Source organism: Bidens hawaiensis, unplaced genomic scaffold, assembly GCF_021521415.1.
Source record: "Bidens hawaiensis isolate Kalapana, Puna unplaced genomic scaffold, B.hawaiensis_p1.1 tig00047000_1, whole genome shotgun sequence".
Taxonomy (NCBI): Eukaryota; Viridiplantae; Streptophyta; class Magnoliopsida; order Asterales; family Asteraceae; genus Bidens; species Bidens hawaiensis.
In genome coordinates this window covers 97459-112155 of record NW_027506020.1, presented here as the reverse complement: position 1 = coordinate 112155, position 14697 = coordinate 97459, and the positions used below count along the sequence as shown (strand labels likewise).

The window sequence follows — 14697 nt, the reverse complement described above, 5'->3', positions numbered from 1 at the left end:
AAATCTTGTAAGTTTCTGGAGACTCAAAGGGAACCCATTCGACGCCTCTGGATAAGAAAGATCGTCTGCCACTTATCAAACAAGTATTAATCATTTCAAAGTAAGTTCTTAGACGTTAGTCAAACAAGCAAATACAAAGACTTTTGGTTCGTATAATCCAACCATACTATTCAACCCACAAATATTAAGACAACAACAAATTCACCGAAATTAACAACACCCAAGTCAAACGCTATTGATTTATAAGAACAATAAAGATGACGCCGAATGTTAAATTAATTGTATAATAAAAGAGAATAAAGTGGTACAATATGAAACAGATGTGGAAGAGAGAATGAAGATAAATAGAAAGTGATTGACGATATAAGGGATATATGTAAATGCCTCATGATAATATACTTAGTAATTGACGATGAAAGGGTTTACAAATAAATGAGATGTTATAACCTATTTTAAAAACTATTTGGGTTTGGTGAGACCCGTGACTCGCTTATTTTTCTACTATAAAATTGTTTTTTACTTATAAATAATATATATCTTTTTGTTAAAGAAATCAGATATTAACTTTTAGTATATCCCTATTTTATAGGATTTTCACATCAGATATTTGGTGAAATTAAGTTTTAATTTAATGAGATCTTATAACCCGTTTAAGGAATATCTGGGTTTGGTGAGACCCCCATACCTGTAAATTTGGATCAAATGCATGAGAAGCCTCAATTTACAAATTATGAAATTTGGTGGCCTGAGATAATGTAGGGAGCAACCAGAGAGCTTTTAAAAGTTTCGTTTATATGTATTATAGATTTATCCCCTGTAATACGGGGGTTGTTTGCGTAATCTGTTTATAATAATTATATATTTTTTTAGATTTTAATTTTATTTGTTGTAAGAAAATTAATTATATACTAGGGTTTGATGATGAAAGGGTTTCAAAAATAATTGAGATGTTATAACCCGATTTTAAATTTATCTGGGTTTGGTGAGACCCATAACCCGTTTACTTTTTTTTACTATAAAATTGTTTTTAATTATAAATAATATCTTTTTTTAATAAGATATGTATATCTTATTTTATAGGATTTTCATATAAAAAAGGTTGCATAATTTTATAATTTAATGAGATGTTATAACCCGTTTAAGGGCTATATTGGTTTGGTAAGACCCACCCGTGAATTCAGGTCAAATGCATGAGAAGCCTCCATTTACAAATAAAACAATGTGATGACTTGAGAAAATGTAGGGAACAACCAGAGAGTTTTTAAAGGTTTCGGTTGTGTGTGTGTATATATATATATAAAAGGGTTAAAATAAAAATACATAGTTTTGTAGGAAGAGTAGGAATGACACAAAAAAATTTAAAGTTAGAAACTATGTAGCATAAATCCTTAATCCTAGAAAACTATTTGGTATTTTAAAAACTATCAATCTCAACCACTAGTTCATAGATCCAATGTCCTAGATTTATTCTTACTCTTCTTAGAAAACTACTTCTTTTTATTATAACTCACCCATATATAGAAAATATATATATAGAAAAAGGTTCAAATAAGAATAAGGAGTTTCCTAAGAATTGTAAGAACCAACAAATTTGTGACATTTGGCATTACAAATGATGGTGAAAGAACAATTCTAGGAAACTATGTCGGTTATAGTGATGAAAAAGTAATTCTAGGAAACTATGTCGGTTATTGGTAATTTTAAATCTCAACCATTGATTAACATGATCCAATTGCTATGATTTATTTTTTTTCTACCTAGGAAACTACTTATTTTTAGGATAACTCTCCCCTTTATATATATATATATATATATAGGGTAGGGTTAATGTAAAAAACAATATTTTTGTGAGAAGAATAAGAATAGATCCAGGCCATTGGATCTATGATCTAGTGGTTGAGATTGATAGTTTCTAAATAATTGTATTGTTTCATATTTACATTGTATAATGTCATATTTAGGTGGTTTGTTTTATTTTAAAGTTCTTCTCACACTTCTCACAAAACACTTGTTTTTTATTTGAACTCTTTTCTATATATATATACACACACACATATATATATATATATATAATGAGTATCATTACAGAACTGTTAAATTATTTAAGAACTTGAGGAAACCCTCAATAACTAACGTTTTTTTATAAAATATTTTGTATGTTAATGTTTTTAGAGTGTGCTTTATCACTTTATATATCTATAGTTACGATTACAATTATGAAAAATAGTTTTTATACATATCTAAATTTTTTATACATATATGTAAAATTTTTATTATAAAAATTTTACACATATGTAAACTTGTGTTTTATATATGTAATAAAAAATGTATATATAAAATATGTTAAAACTAGTCTCAAACAATGTGAATATATGAAAAAAATTAAAAAAATATTTGGTTTTTATGAGTTCCTAGAAGTTCTTAACTTTTTTAGAGTTCTTAATATATATATATATATATATATATATATATATATATATATATATATATATATATATATATATATATATATATATATATAGAAAAGGGTTCAAATAAAAAGAAAGAGTTTCCTAAGAATGGTAAGAACCAATAGATTTTTAACATGTGTCATTACAACATATGGTGAAAGAACAAATCTAGGAAACTATATCGGTTATAATGGTAAAAGAGTAATTATAGGAAACTATAACAGTTTTTGATAATTTTAAATCTCAACCATTGATTAACATGATCCAATGGCTATGATTTATTCTTAGTCTTCCTAGTAAACTACTTGTATTTAGGATAACCCTCCCATATATATATATATATAGGGTTGGTGTCATTTAAGAACTCTAAAAAAATAAAAACTCTTAGGAACCCTTAACAACCAAACAATTTTTTATTTTTTTTCTATATTTACATTATATAAGAGTTGTTTTATCATATTTTATATAAAACTTTTTGATTTCATATATTAATCACAAGTTTGTATATATGTAAAATTTATGTACTGACAAATTTACATAGGTGTCAAACAAAACATTGATATGTATAAAACATAATTTTCAAAATTATAATTGTAAATATAGCTATAAAAAATGATAAAACTAATCTCAAAGAACATTAACATACAAAATTTTTTATAACAAACGTTAGTTTTCAATGATTCCTTCAAGTTCTTAAATAATATAACAGTTCTGTAATGATAATCGTCATATATATATATATATATATATGGGAGGGTTTTCCTAAAAATAAGTAGTTTCATAGGAAGACTAGGAATAAATCATAGTCATTGGATCATGTAAATCAATGGTTGAGATTTAATATTACCAATAACCGACATAGTTTCCTAGAATTACTCTTTCATCATTATAACCGACATAGTTTCCTAAAATTGTTAGTTCACCATAATTTGTAATGCCAAATGTCAAAAATTTGTTGGTTCTTACCATTCCTAGGAGACTCCTTATTCTTATTTGAACAATTTTCTATATATATATATATATATAGAAAAATGTTCAAATAAAAAACAATTGTTTTGTGAGAAGCGTGAGAAGACTTTAAAATAAAGTACACCACCTAAATAAGATACTATAACATGTAAATAAAAAACTATAACTTTTAGAAACTACCAATCTCAACCATAAGATTCTAGATCTAAGGGTGTGAATCTATTCTTATGTTTCTTACAAAACCATTATTTTTTTACATTAACTATACCCTATATATATATATATATATATATATCATGTGTATGGTGTTAATTTGAGGTTAACTAACGTGCTTTTCGCTTTTTATTGTCTTTTGTTATGAATAATTTGATATGGGACATGATTTGTTATATGACAAAAGTCTAAGGAGGTTCTCTAATGGATCCATCAACTTCAAAGAATTGTTTAAAGAATAAAGATTGTTCTGTTTCTGGATTCATATTTGCTGCTGGTTGTGGTGCATTTGCAAGTTTGACTTCATTATTTGTGTAGTCAAATTTTATTGATTGGTAAAAGGTGCAAGGGGAAGGGTTTGTGTGCCCTTTTGTTTTCAAACAAGAAAACATTGGTATGCTCAATGGTCAATTTCGTAACTGGTATGCACTATGAAGTAAAGCGATCGTTTGGTTTTGAGTCATGTCTATCATGATACGTGTTTTTACGGGCTACTTTGAGTCTGTTTGTTTAAGAAGGGCTATGATTATAGTCGATCTGAGCCTACTATTATTATTGGCTATCATTCCTGGGCTCCAATTTGGAACCGCTGGCGGTGATAGCATCGTGATGACTTCGAAAACTATCTATGTTGTTGTCCATTCATATGATATCCCTGGCAACACGAGGTAAAAATACTTGTTTAGAATATGTAACAAAATTTCACTATGATACAAATCTAAAACGAAGAGAGTTCATTTTCAAGTAAGAAAACTACTAGAATGAACTGTTGTTAGACTAGGATTAATACAAAACATAAATAAAAAATGAATTTTTCTCGGGTATATGTTTCACGTAAACACCTAATCCCGTACTTGTAAAAAATTTTTAAACTAATTTCATACATGGCCTTATAGGGTATTACCCGTCGCAAATGTTCGGCTTTGCCCATTAGGTTCGATTTCCATCCCTAGATAGTTTATTCCTTCAAGTTATACCATATATTTCTTCTTAAAAATGTTTTATTATGGATCACATTGGGCGATTTGACTCTGATACCAAACTAATGGAAAATACAGCGATAGAATTCGTGAGTTCCCAGATTTGAGACTCGGATTCAATTCCTGCAACGGCTTAAAATTTAAACCTCGCAATAACCAAAACTTGAAATTAAACCTCATGAGAAAAAACGTCAACAAGCCGTCAACAAGCCTCGTAACAAAACATTACAGCTCGAGATGCCAATCATCGACACGAAATCAAACCGAAGAAACTTGTAGCATAAGAAACCAGAAACTATATACAGTGATACGCCACACGCAAAACCACATATTGTACCTAGATTATAAAATAGGATCAAGCTCATCGGCCCATGCATCGTATTCCACACCATCGTCGTGTGCTTCTACGATCTGCATAAAGTCTTGTAAATTACCCCAGGCGAGTTGTCTGGGAGGCTGTACTGGAAGTAAACTGGTGCTAAGTGAACCATTCTGTCCGTTGGAAACGGTAAGTCCAAATTTCTCAGCATCATATTTCAGAGATACATTATTTGATGGTTCAGAAAATTCGACACTAAATGCTGGTGACAGCTGGCGCCCTATCGCTTGTACATGAGCGACACTGTAAAAATGACCTTAAGGTTATGTCTTTTGACACAAATAAATATATGGGTCCGCCAACCCGACACAAATGACAACCCTGGACTTTTTGCTTTTAATTAGAACAAATTATAGATTATGTCCTTTGGCGATATATGAAATTGAATGTTTTCACCTTTGGCCTCAACAATTACACTGGACGTGTTTTTTTTTTGTTTTTTTTATTATTTTTTTTTTGCTTTTGCATGCATTCAATCATTTCCTCACTGGTGTGATCTTTTTCTAGGGGTGTGCATAAAACCCGAAATTACCAAACTGAACCAAAAACCAACGTTTGGTTTTATGTTTTTGTAAAAACCGAACTTTCGGTTTCCCGTGTAACAAAAACCAAAAAAACGGAACGAGCCTACAGAATTTCATTTAAGTTTGAATATTAGATAATTTATAATGATCAAATATATGCTTTAACCCAAACATTTTAGCTCAAATGTATAATAACCAATTATTAAGTAACAAAAAACATAGACCAAAATTTATTATTTTTGACCAGCTTTTTTGCCCCTAAATTTTGAAACCAAATAGCAAAATTGAAAGTCCGAAACTGAACAGAACCCCGACCAAAAACCCAAAAAACTGAAACCAAACGGTTTTTCAAAATCTCAAAAACTGAAATTTTGGTTTTTGGTTCAGTTTTAGCCCAAATCGACCCATGCACACGTTATTTTCTTTCTGTTGGGTGAATCTGAAATGACTGAATTGCCCTTGGATTAAAAAAACGCAAATAAATAAATAAATCTGATGGGCCCCACCTACTTATTCATATAGCAAATACCTTGGACCCACTTTTTTTTTTATTTTTTTTAATCTAAGGGTAATTTGTTCATTTCACATTCACCTAAAAACAAGATATCAGGTGGTGTAAAGGAACAAATATGTGCAACAGTTTATAAAAGAACATCCAGGGTAATTATTGAAGCCAAATGACAAAACTTGCAATCTCATATATTGTTAAAACAAGAGTGTCTGTAATTTACTCTTTGAATTATTAGGAATATTTTACTTACCAAAAATAATATTTGTCATCTGATGCTTGTTTCTGTACCCGACCCAACAGCTCAACTTGCAGATAACCACCAATACAGATCACGGGCTCAGGCAACTTGAACCTTTGTAAGCGATTTTGCTGTTACCATGAAGATAGTTGATGAAATACATTACCAAAAGATAAATGGGTTAAAATAGGTCCGGTTTGAAAAGTAATTTTAAACGGGTCAAACCAATTACGATAGAGCTGGGTTATGTTAGGTTGTAAAGACTTCTTTTTCCTGTTGTCCAAAGTTAAAAAAGATTCACGTTTTTAACATGGTTATATAAACTGTTGCTATGATGATAATAAACTAAATTTTAAGTATAAAGCGTGCATAAAAGTTGCATCTTGAATTGGATTTCCCATTTCTGAATGCTCAAAAATGATTTTTAACCATAGCACTACATTTATTGAGTAATAAACTAATAAAAAATTAAACACGGCTCACCTGTATCACGGGGAACATTTGTGATGTGTATGTCCAAATAAACTTGTCATCTGCACATTCTTGTGCATCCACGAAATCATAATTTAAGTCGTTGCAAGACTTCGGATGGCCCATTCTAAACCGCACAAATCGAGACGAGTATATTGGGAAATCAAACTGAAACAAAGCTGCATATATGAATTTCAGTTGACAGGCAAAAAGTAAAACGACGACGACGACGACGACCACGACCACCACCACAACAACCACCACCACCACAACAACCACAACAACCACAACCACAACCACCACCACCACCACAACAACAACAACAACAACAATAATAATAAAAAGATTTAAAAACAAACCTTGGAATGGATGCAAGTTAATTTCAGTTATAACACAAATATTAGCTGTCAAACTATATATCAGTGTTTCAGGTGTTTCGGTATCATTACTTCCTTTGCTTGACCAATAAGAACCTCGGTTGCGGATTGTGTCTCTCGGGTCTAGAGTATTCATGATGCTTTCTTGCGGGTAGTTGTCGGTGCTTGAGGTGCTCACAGGATCAGCAATGCAATAAGTTAGTGGAAATGAAGTGAGGGCCCAGAACAGAGACGCGTAGGCCCGGTGATCTCTCTCACTTGAGTTTTCATGACTCGGTCCGACTACACGAGTAATGCAAGCGAGCTGAGGAAATGTACTCATACAGAGCTGCTTGCTAAGTCCGTTAGAGACCACTGCAATCAAAAAATTATTAATCGTGTGAATAATTGAATATATATAACTAACTATGTAGGTTATAATCTATGATACACACCAATATTCTGCCAGTATCGTGAAACAGCAGATGCACGAACAAGGTCAGCTGAATCATCCAGACACGAAAGTATTTTGAACGCCATGTCAGGTTCAAGCCATTCCAAGAAATCGATGCGAGTCTCCATGTTATGTGATGGACCTGAAAAAAATATAGGGCAACAGCAAATTATGCATGTGGATGAGAAGATAATGAGACGTAAAAAATGCTTTCCCCGTATTCAAATACAACACAAAAAGAAAGAGGCAAATATATAAGCAAAAATATAGAGAGAAAGAATGTCATATAATAAGCAATTAACATAGTGAAGCACTATGTATTTTTACTTTCCGTGCAGAACGACAGATATTAAACATCGATAACTGAACTCTTTTTAGTGGTTATTAACTTTGATTACTCAGAAACTGCTCTATTACTCCACATTCTGTACTAGGGGTGTCCTTCAGTTATACTTGACGGTTTTGGGTTTGAGAAATTTAAATCTAGAACCGAAACCTGACCCTAATCTCTACCAGGTTCTTCAAGTTCAGGTTATTCGGATTCGGATTTTATCAGGTTGGGTTTATCGGGTTTCGAGTTTTTGACCTAAAAAACTAAATAAATAAATAAACAAAATGCTAAAACAAAAGCAATAGATACGACCGAATGAGTAAAACGTTGGATAAGATCGAACACATGTGGAATCCATCGAATAACACCTGTCTCAGAACGAACTAGAATGCCAATCGAAGAGTCTCGCACACTAATAGTATTGGTGTATAATATGCAGAAAGAGTTTTTCGAGTTTTCGGGTGTACCCGGGATCCCAGTCCCTAAACCAGTAACCCGTAACTGAATCTAAGTTTGGGTTTGGTGAATTCGGATTCAGGTTCAATGGATACAAGTACTTTCGGGTGCGGGTTAAAAGTAGCAGGCCTATCTTCTACGATGTTAGGGATGACGAATCACCCGAAAATGTATTGTTCCTCTAAAGAGACATTTAATCAAACACTTGGTGGGCAACTTTAGGGTTCGTTGTCGAATTATTAGCATCTCAATTGTTGTTGATTCGCTTAAAAAGGAGGTTGATTTCAACAAACAAACAAACAAACAAACAAACACATCATCGGTAATCCACACTTCAATTAAGATGAATCTACAATTAGATCGACGAAATAAAGCAAATTAAAAGAGGAAAATATGTACCTTTTTGTGTGTCTTGGATGAATAGGTGAGCCCTAGAGAATGATAGTTGATGAAGCCCGTTTGTGATAATTTTTCGGACAAAACAGATTTGGATATTTTATTATTATGGAGTTAATTACACCACTAGTTGCTTTGTTCGGTGTGTTGTGACGGGGTCTGTGATATTGGTTAAACCGGGCTTGTAACTTTTAATTAACTTTTTTTTTTAAGAATTAGAAATTAATAACGGTGGCGGTTAACGATATAACTGGATGGTCGTAGGTCAGCTTGTAGCCGACCATGTTTGGAACCCCTAAGAATTTCTCCCAAAGGGTGTAATAACCCCTTGTTCGCCGTTCCTCTCCACGTCCTTGAATGAACCTTCTTTCCTGATGCTACTTAACACCAGTTGCTCCGCCACAAAAGTCAAAACCGTCTATTAACACATGCAGGATAAAACCCATGTTTTAGTTCAGATTCAAACTGATGCCCTTTCAAAAGAAGCATGGTTCTTATATTCATTTCTAGAAGGTTTAACTTTTAATTTATATAAAATGTTCAAGTATTTATTGAGTGATTATATTATTTAAGCTATTATTTTTATTAAATAATAAAGTATTAAGTAAATAAAAAAAATTATTTGAGTAGTGAATTCAATTATTTTAAACTCTACAACTGATTTAAAATACACTTTAGTAAATTCATTTTTACTTACAATGACATTTTAACTAAATAATTAGTTAAAATCACTATTCATGGCCATACATGTTAAAATGACTTAATGATCCCTGAGTAATAATGTAACGTCATGCATGTTGCCCTTGGTGTTAAATCGATTATGGAAAACTAACTTAGGTATTGATCACCCAGAAGAGATAATCACTAGAATTAAGAGCTGACAATCTGCTTTAATCCATAAAAGTTTGGGAATTTGAGACCAAAGCTGGCAGTTAATTCTCATTGCACCCTTTCTTATGCACTTCTGAGTACATGGAAATGCATAATATAATTTGTTTTTGAGTAGAAAAAGAATGATTCCTTCAATGAAGCTCGAGTGGTGTGCGGCTGATGAGGTGCCAACTTCAGTTACGACAAAGAGGAATAATTAAGCTTCCATTGAATGAAACACTATGTGGCTTTTTTTAAACAAGTCAAAAGGCTACCCACACCTGCAATCACAGACAACACCACCTGTTGACCCGACCTGCCACCAATTCGAAGGGAATCTCACCGTTCGAAGACTCACTAATCCACTCTGGTAAAGCCCTAACTCGCGCACAACATTTTGTCACGAATAAGAGTCGAACCAACGACCTCCCGAGAGAAAGTCACTAAGGTACCTACCGGTAGAGTACGGCTCCTAATTTGGTGGTATTAGATGGCTTGATGTTATAAACCTTACTAGCCCACTATGGCCCATTTAAGTAGCCCAACAAGAGAAATAGTTGGATCGTGAAGAAGCCATGGCAGAATATAAAGGAAATGGAAATTGAGGAAAAGGGTATTAATGAACATTATTAGAATATTTGGTTTCTTCTTCTCATCTTGTATTTTGTAACTCTGATTTCCCATCTCCTTCTGAACTATTCTTCTTTGATTGTAATCGTTTCCGTCTTGTGTTATTGAATTTTCAGTTGTAATTAATAGATCCCATCTGGTTAATTTCTTATTCGATTATCTCCCTGTCGTGTTAAAATCATATCACAACACTTGATGATTGATTTCACTAAAATCGGCAAATGAGTTAATTCTCTAAACATCACCATCCATCTTACATTTACAGATAGAATATCAAGAAAATTAAGTCATTTGCAACAATACAAATTTTGTTGGTAACAATATAAATACCGGGAATGATTACATTTCACATAAAAATCATGTGACAACGAGAATGATTAATAACCAGTTGCCTAGGAGTGAATTATGAGCCAGATGAATAATTAAACAATCAATTAAATTGCAAAAGGATCGACAGAATTTCATTAATCACAACACTTATTTACACATAGTGAAAAGGTGTGTTTGGACTTTGGAGCGACACACCGATTCATAACACCGTTCATACTTAGCCCTAAACGACATCATCGTGATATACTCTAATCATAGTTTCACACTTTACATATCTAACACACATTAGAAGAACTCCTTTAAGGATATCGTTAAAGCAGTTGTTGTGTCATCTTCAATCCTGAAATTAGGTGCATGATGAGAGTAATGTGGTGGACTTCGACTAGTTGTACTTTTCTGGTCAACTAATCTAACTCCAACACCACGGCACTCGTTTTCCATGTAATGATCAGCAACACCTTCAATGTCAAACAAAAGAGCTTTGTATCTTTAATTCCACCATGTAGTGTTTCTCAACGAATCAAATGAAACATACCATACAAATGTATCGTGTATAGCTATCTTTTCAATCTAAGGTTCGTACCTTTCCAGAAGTAAAAGACCCCTTGGATTACCACTCATCACATCCTTCATACTTAATACTACAGAAGAGACGTTAAATGACAAAACACAACATATTAAGAAGCCACAAAAGTCATTGTACCAATTCTCTGGAAGTTTCACTTTACATGCACCCCCATTAATCAGCGGAGGTGTAAACCCCTTTGCAACCTCAACGCCTCGAAGCCGGAGAAGCATATGCCCGTTCTCAATAGCATTTCCCTAATATTTATTACAAGCTCATTATATTTTGATTATCTTTTGATGATAGCATGTTTGGGGTTGGGTTTGAAAAATCTTATTAGCTTATTGGCTTTTTCAAAACGTTATTTTGAAAACCCAGAATTTGAAGCTTTTGAAAAAATGTCTTTTAACTCTTTTAAAAATCTAAAATAAGAAAGATTTTTGTGATTGCTAAACACATTTTAATTTATTGGCTTTTTAAAAACACTAATAAGCCAATAAACATTTTTCAAACTCAATCCCAAACATGCTAAACACAAAACATACAAACCTCAAGCATGGATTGGAGTAATATATCACCATTGTTTACGACACCCCCTCCATGAAGTGAGACTTCACATAGTAGTTTACATTTTTTATGGCAATCTCCAACAGTCGTAAGTTTGAAGCAACTGTTTGCTTTAAGAGTAGCTAAATTTGATGGGAGCTCAGGCAATTCAAGAAGATTATGACAATATGACAAGTCAAAGACATCGAGTTGAATAAGTTGCAAGAGGCTGAAAGCTAATCGTGAAAATTTATTATTCCTTAGATTTAGCTCTTGTAAGTTGTATAACTCACTAATACCAGTAGGAATTTCTCCATCTTTCAACTGACAACCAATTATTTGAAGGGTCTTGAGGTTTCCCATCTTAACAAATCTTGGAAACCTTCTAAGCTTGTAACAACCTAATATACATAAGTATACAAGACATCTAGTATTTTCAAGTGATGGGTGAATCTCTTCCAACTTATCACAGCAATGGAATGTCAACTTTTGAAGACTTGGAAGTCCATCAAAATCTGGTGTTCTGAGTAGGTTCTTCATAGAAGAAAGTTTAAGCACTTTCAAATGTGGTAGGCGCTGAAGTATACACAGATATTAATAACGTGGTTTATGAAAATTAGTATGATAAGGTATACCCAGTTTTATATAACTAAATTTTAAGGATGAATTCCTTTGAGAATTCCTTTGAGTTTTAAGAACTTGAAGTAACATTTAATTTTTTTTTATAACATCCTGTTTTTCTAATTTCGGTTAATAAATGAAAATACGAGTTATTATGAGTCGGGCTAGTGTTGGGTAAATGGATATGGGTTATGGACTTGGGTTATAAATGAAGGAAAAAGACCATGGGCTTAAGCCCATGTTCCCTAAATATATAAACCATAATCACCATTTAATCCCTCATTTACACATATCCCTAATTACACCACCCAAAACACACACTTAAGTTCTCTCTCTCAAGTTTCTCTCTCTAGCCGAAATCACCAAGGAAAACCGATCCCGATCCAAGGTAATGATGGTATGATATCGTATGAACTCAAATCCGTTAGTTATGGTCACGAAACGACTAGCCGACAACGTTAAACCGTTTAAGTCGCGAGATCCGGGTGGTATCGGGTATAAACCGAACCTAAGATGAGCTTAGGGATCACCCTAGCTCAGATCTGGATCGAACGGGGCGAAAAACGGTGAAAAACGAGTCAAAACTCGTTTTTCCAGCGAAACCGCGTTTTTCCGGCGGCGGCGCCGGAAAGTGATACGAGGTTAAGAGGAATGTCAGGGAATGTTCTGACATTCCCTGACCTAACCCTAATTCGTTAGCGGAGGTCTAACGAACTAGCTTTGATTCGTGTACTAATTCGTTAAGGAAAGACTAACGAACTAGCTCTAGTTCGTTAAGTCCAATTCGTATGTTGACCAGTTCGTCATAAGGTCTAATTCGTTATGAATACTGGTTCGTTTAAGGGTCCGTTTCGCTAAGAAGTTCAATTCGTTAAACAGACCAAACGAATAAGGTCCAGTTCATTATAGGTCCAATTCGCTAAAAGGCCAATTCGTTATGAAAGACAGAAGTAACGAATGAACCCCAATTCATTAAGAGCATATTAACGAACTAGACTTTGAAAGAATGGCAGAATGGTCCCTAGAATTTGAAAAGAATGATTTAATTACACAGAAGCCCTTGAACTTTTAAGTAGCAAATTAATTAATGATTCAAAATGCTAATGGAACTAAGACAGCTCGACCCCAGCCAGGGGCTCTGCCCCTTGGACCCTACTTGGGGCTGCCGCCCCTAGACCCCGCTGCCAGGGGCGCTGCCCCCGGACCCCCGTTCGTTGAGGGTTATAATTAGACTAGAAACGCGATATGGGTAGTAATAGTTAATTGATACGTGTAATTGTTATACAGTTAGTCGTGCACAACTAAGGAAAGGAATAACAATTAACGGTGAACGTAATCGAGTTCAGGTGGGTTTCTATCCCCATTCCTTGTTATGTTTTCTGGGCTGTGTGCATACTCGACGTGATTAGTTAATACACTTACCTTAAGTGGTAAGTGTATGCTTTATATGATTATGTATGGATGAGTGCTTGACGGTGCGTGAACGATCTTCGGATATTGCATGTACCGTCAGGTGATAGTTTGAAGATATGAATGATACGTATATAAAGTGAATGATTGCTTGTCGGTGCGTGAACGATCTTCGGATATTGCACGTACTGTCAAGTTATAATGTTATGTATAATGTACGAATGGCACGTATGTATGTTATGAAAGAATGTAAGAGATAGCCAAGTACAGAGAAAATGGACTGAGCCCTAATAATACTCAAGGTAGAAAAGGGACCGAGCCCTTTATAATCTCGAGGCAGAAAGGGACTGAGCCCTGATAATACTCAAGGTAGAAAAGGGACTGAGCCCTTTATAATCTCGAGGCAGAAAGGGACTGAGCCCTAATAATACTCAAGGTAGAAAAGGGACTGAGCCCTAATAATACACAAGGTAGAAAAGGGACCGAGCCCTTTATAATCTCGAGGCAGAAAGGGACTGAGCCCTAATAATACTCAAGGTAGAAAAGGGACTGAGCCCTAATAATACACAAGGTAGAAAAGGGACCGAGCCCTTTATAATCTCGAGGCAGAAAGGGACTGAGCCCTAATAATACTCAAGGTAGAAAAGGGGCTGAGCCCTAATAATACTCAAGGCAGAAAAGGGACCGGACCCTAATAATATCCGATGCAGAATAGAATAATGTGAAGTAGAATTTAGAATAAAGTATGAAGGTAAGTATGTATATTAGGAGCGAATTATGAAAGTATGGAGTACGTATGAAAGTACGTAGTTATGAATGTATTGAATGTTATATGATTAACTAGAACTCACTCAGCATGGCTTGAGGAAGACACATGGCAGGATCCGAAGAGGCTGGCATCTGGTGATTTGTCGTGATGTTTGAAATACTATGTTTTATGTTATGTTTTTGAAAGACAAGTTATGAATGTTTGTAATGAATGGTTGACTTTTATATT

The 14697-nt window shown here is 33.8% G+C and overlaps 1 protein-coding gene and 1 pseudogene across 1 annotated transcript; both read right to left on the bottom strand.

The window, feature by feature from the left end:
• Positions 1–4796: 4796 nt before the first annotated feature.
• Positions 4797–8760, bottom strand: LOC143616396 (F-box protein At4g00755-like). Its single transcript, XM_077089234.1, has 6 exons — positions 8732–8760; positions 7547–7687; positions 7095–7466; positions 6748–6914; positions 6277–6395; positions 4797–5234 (listed from the first exon to the last, which is right to left on the bottom strand). Exons 2-6 carry the CDS (start codon positions 7671–7673, stop codon positions 4955–4957), a joined length of 1065 nt encoding a protein of 354 aa, XP_076945349.1. The 5' UTR covers positions 7674–7687; positions 8732–8760; the 3' UTR covers positions 4797–4954.
• A 2083-nt stretch (positions 8761–10843) lies between these two features.
• Positions 10844–14697, bottom strand: part of LOC143616397 (disease resistance protein Roq1-like) — a 37190-nt pseudogene continuing 33336 nt past the window's right edge.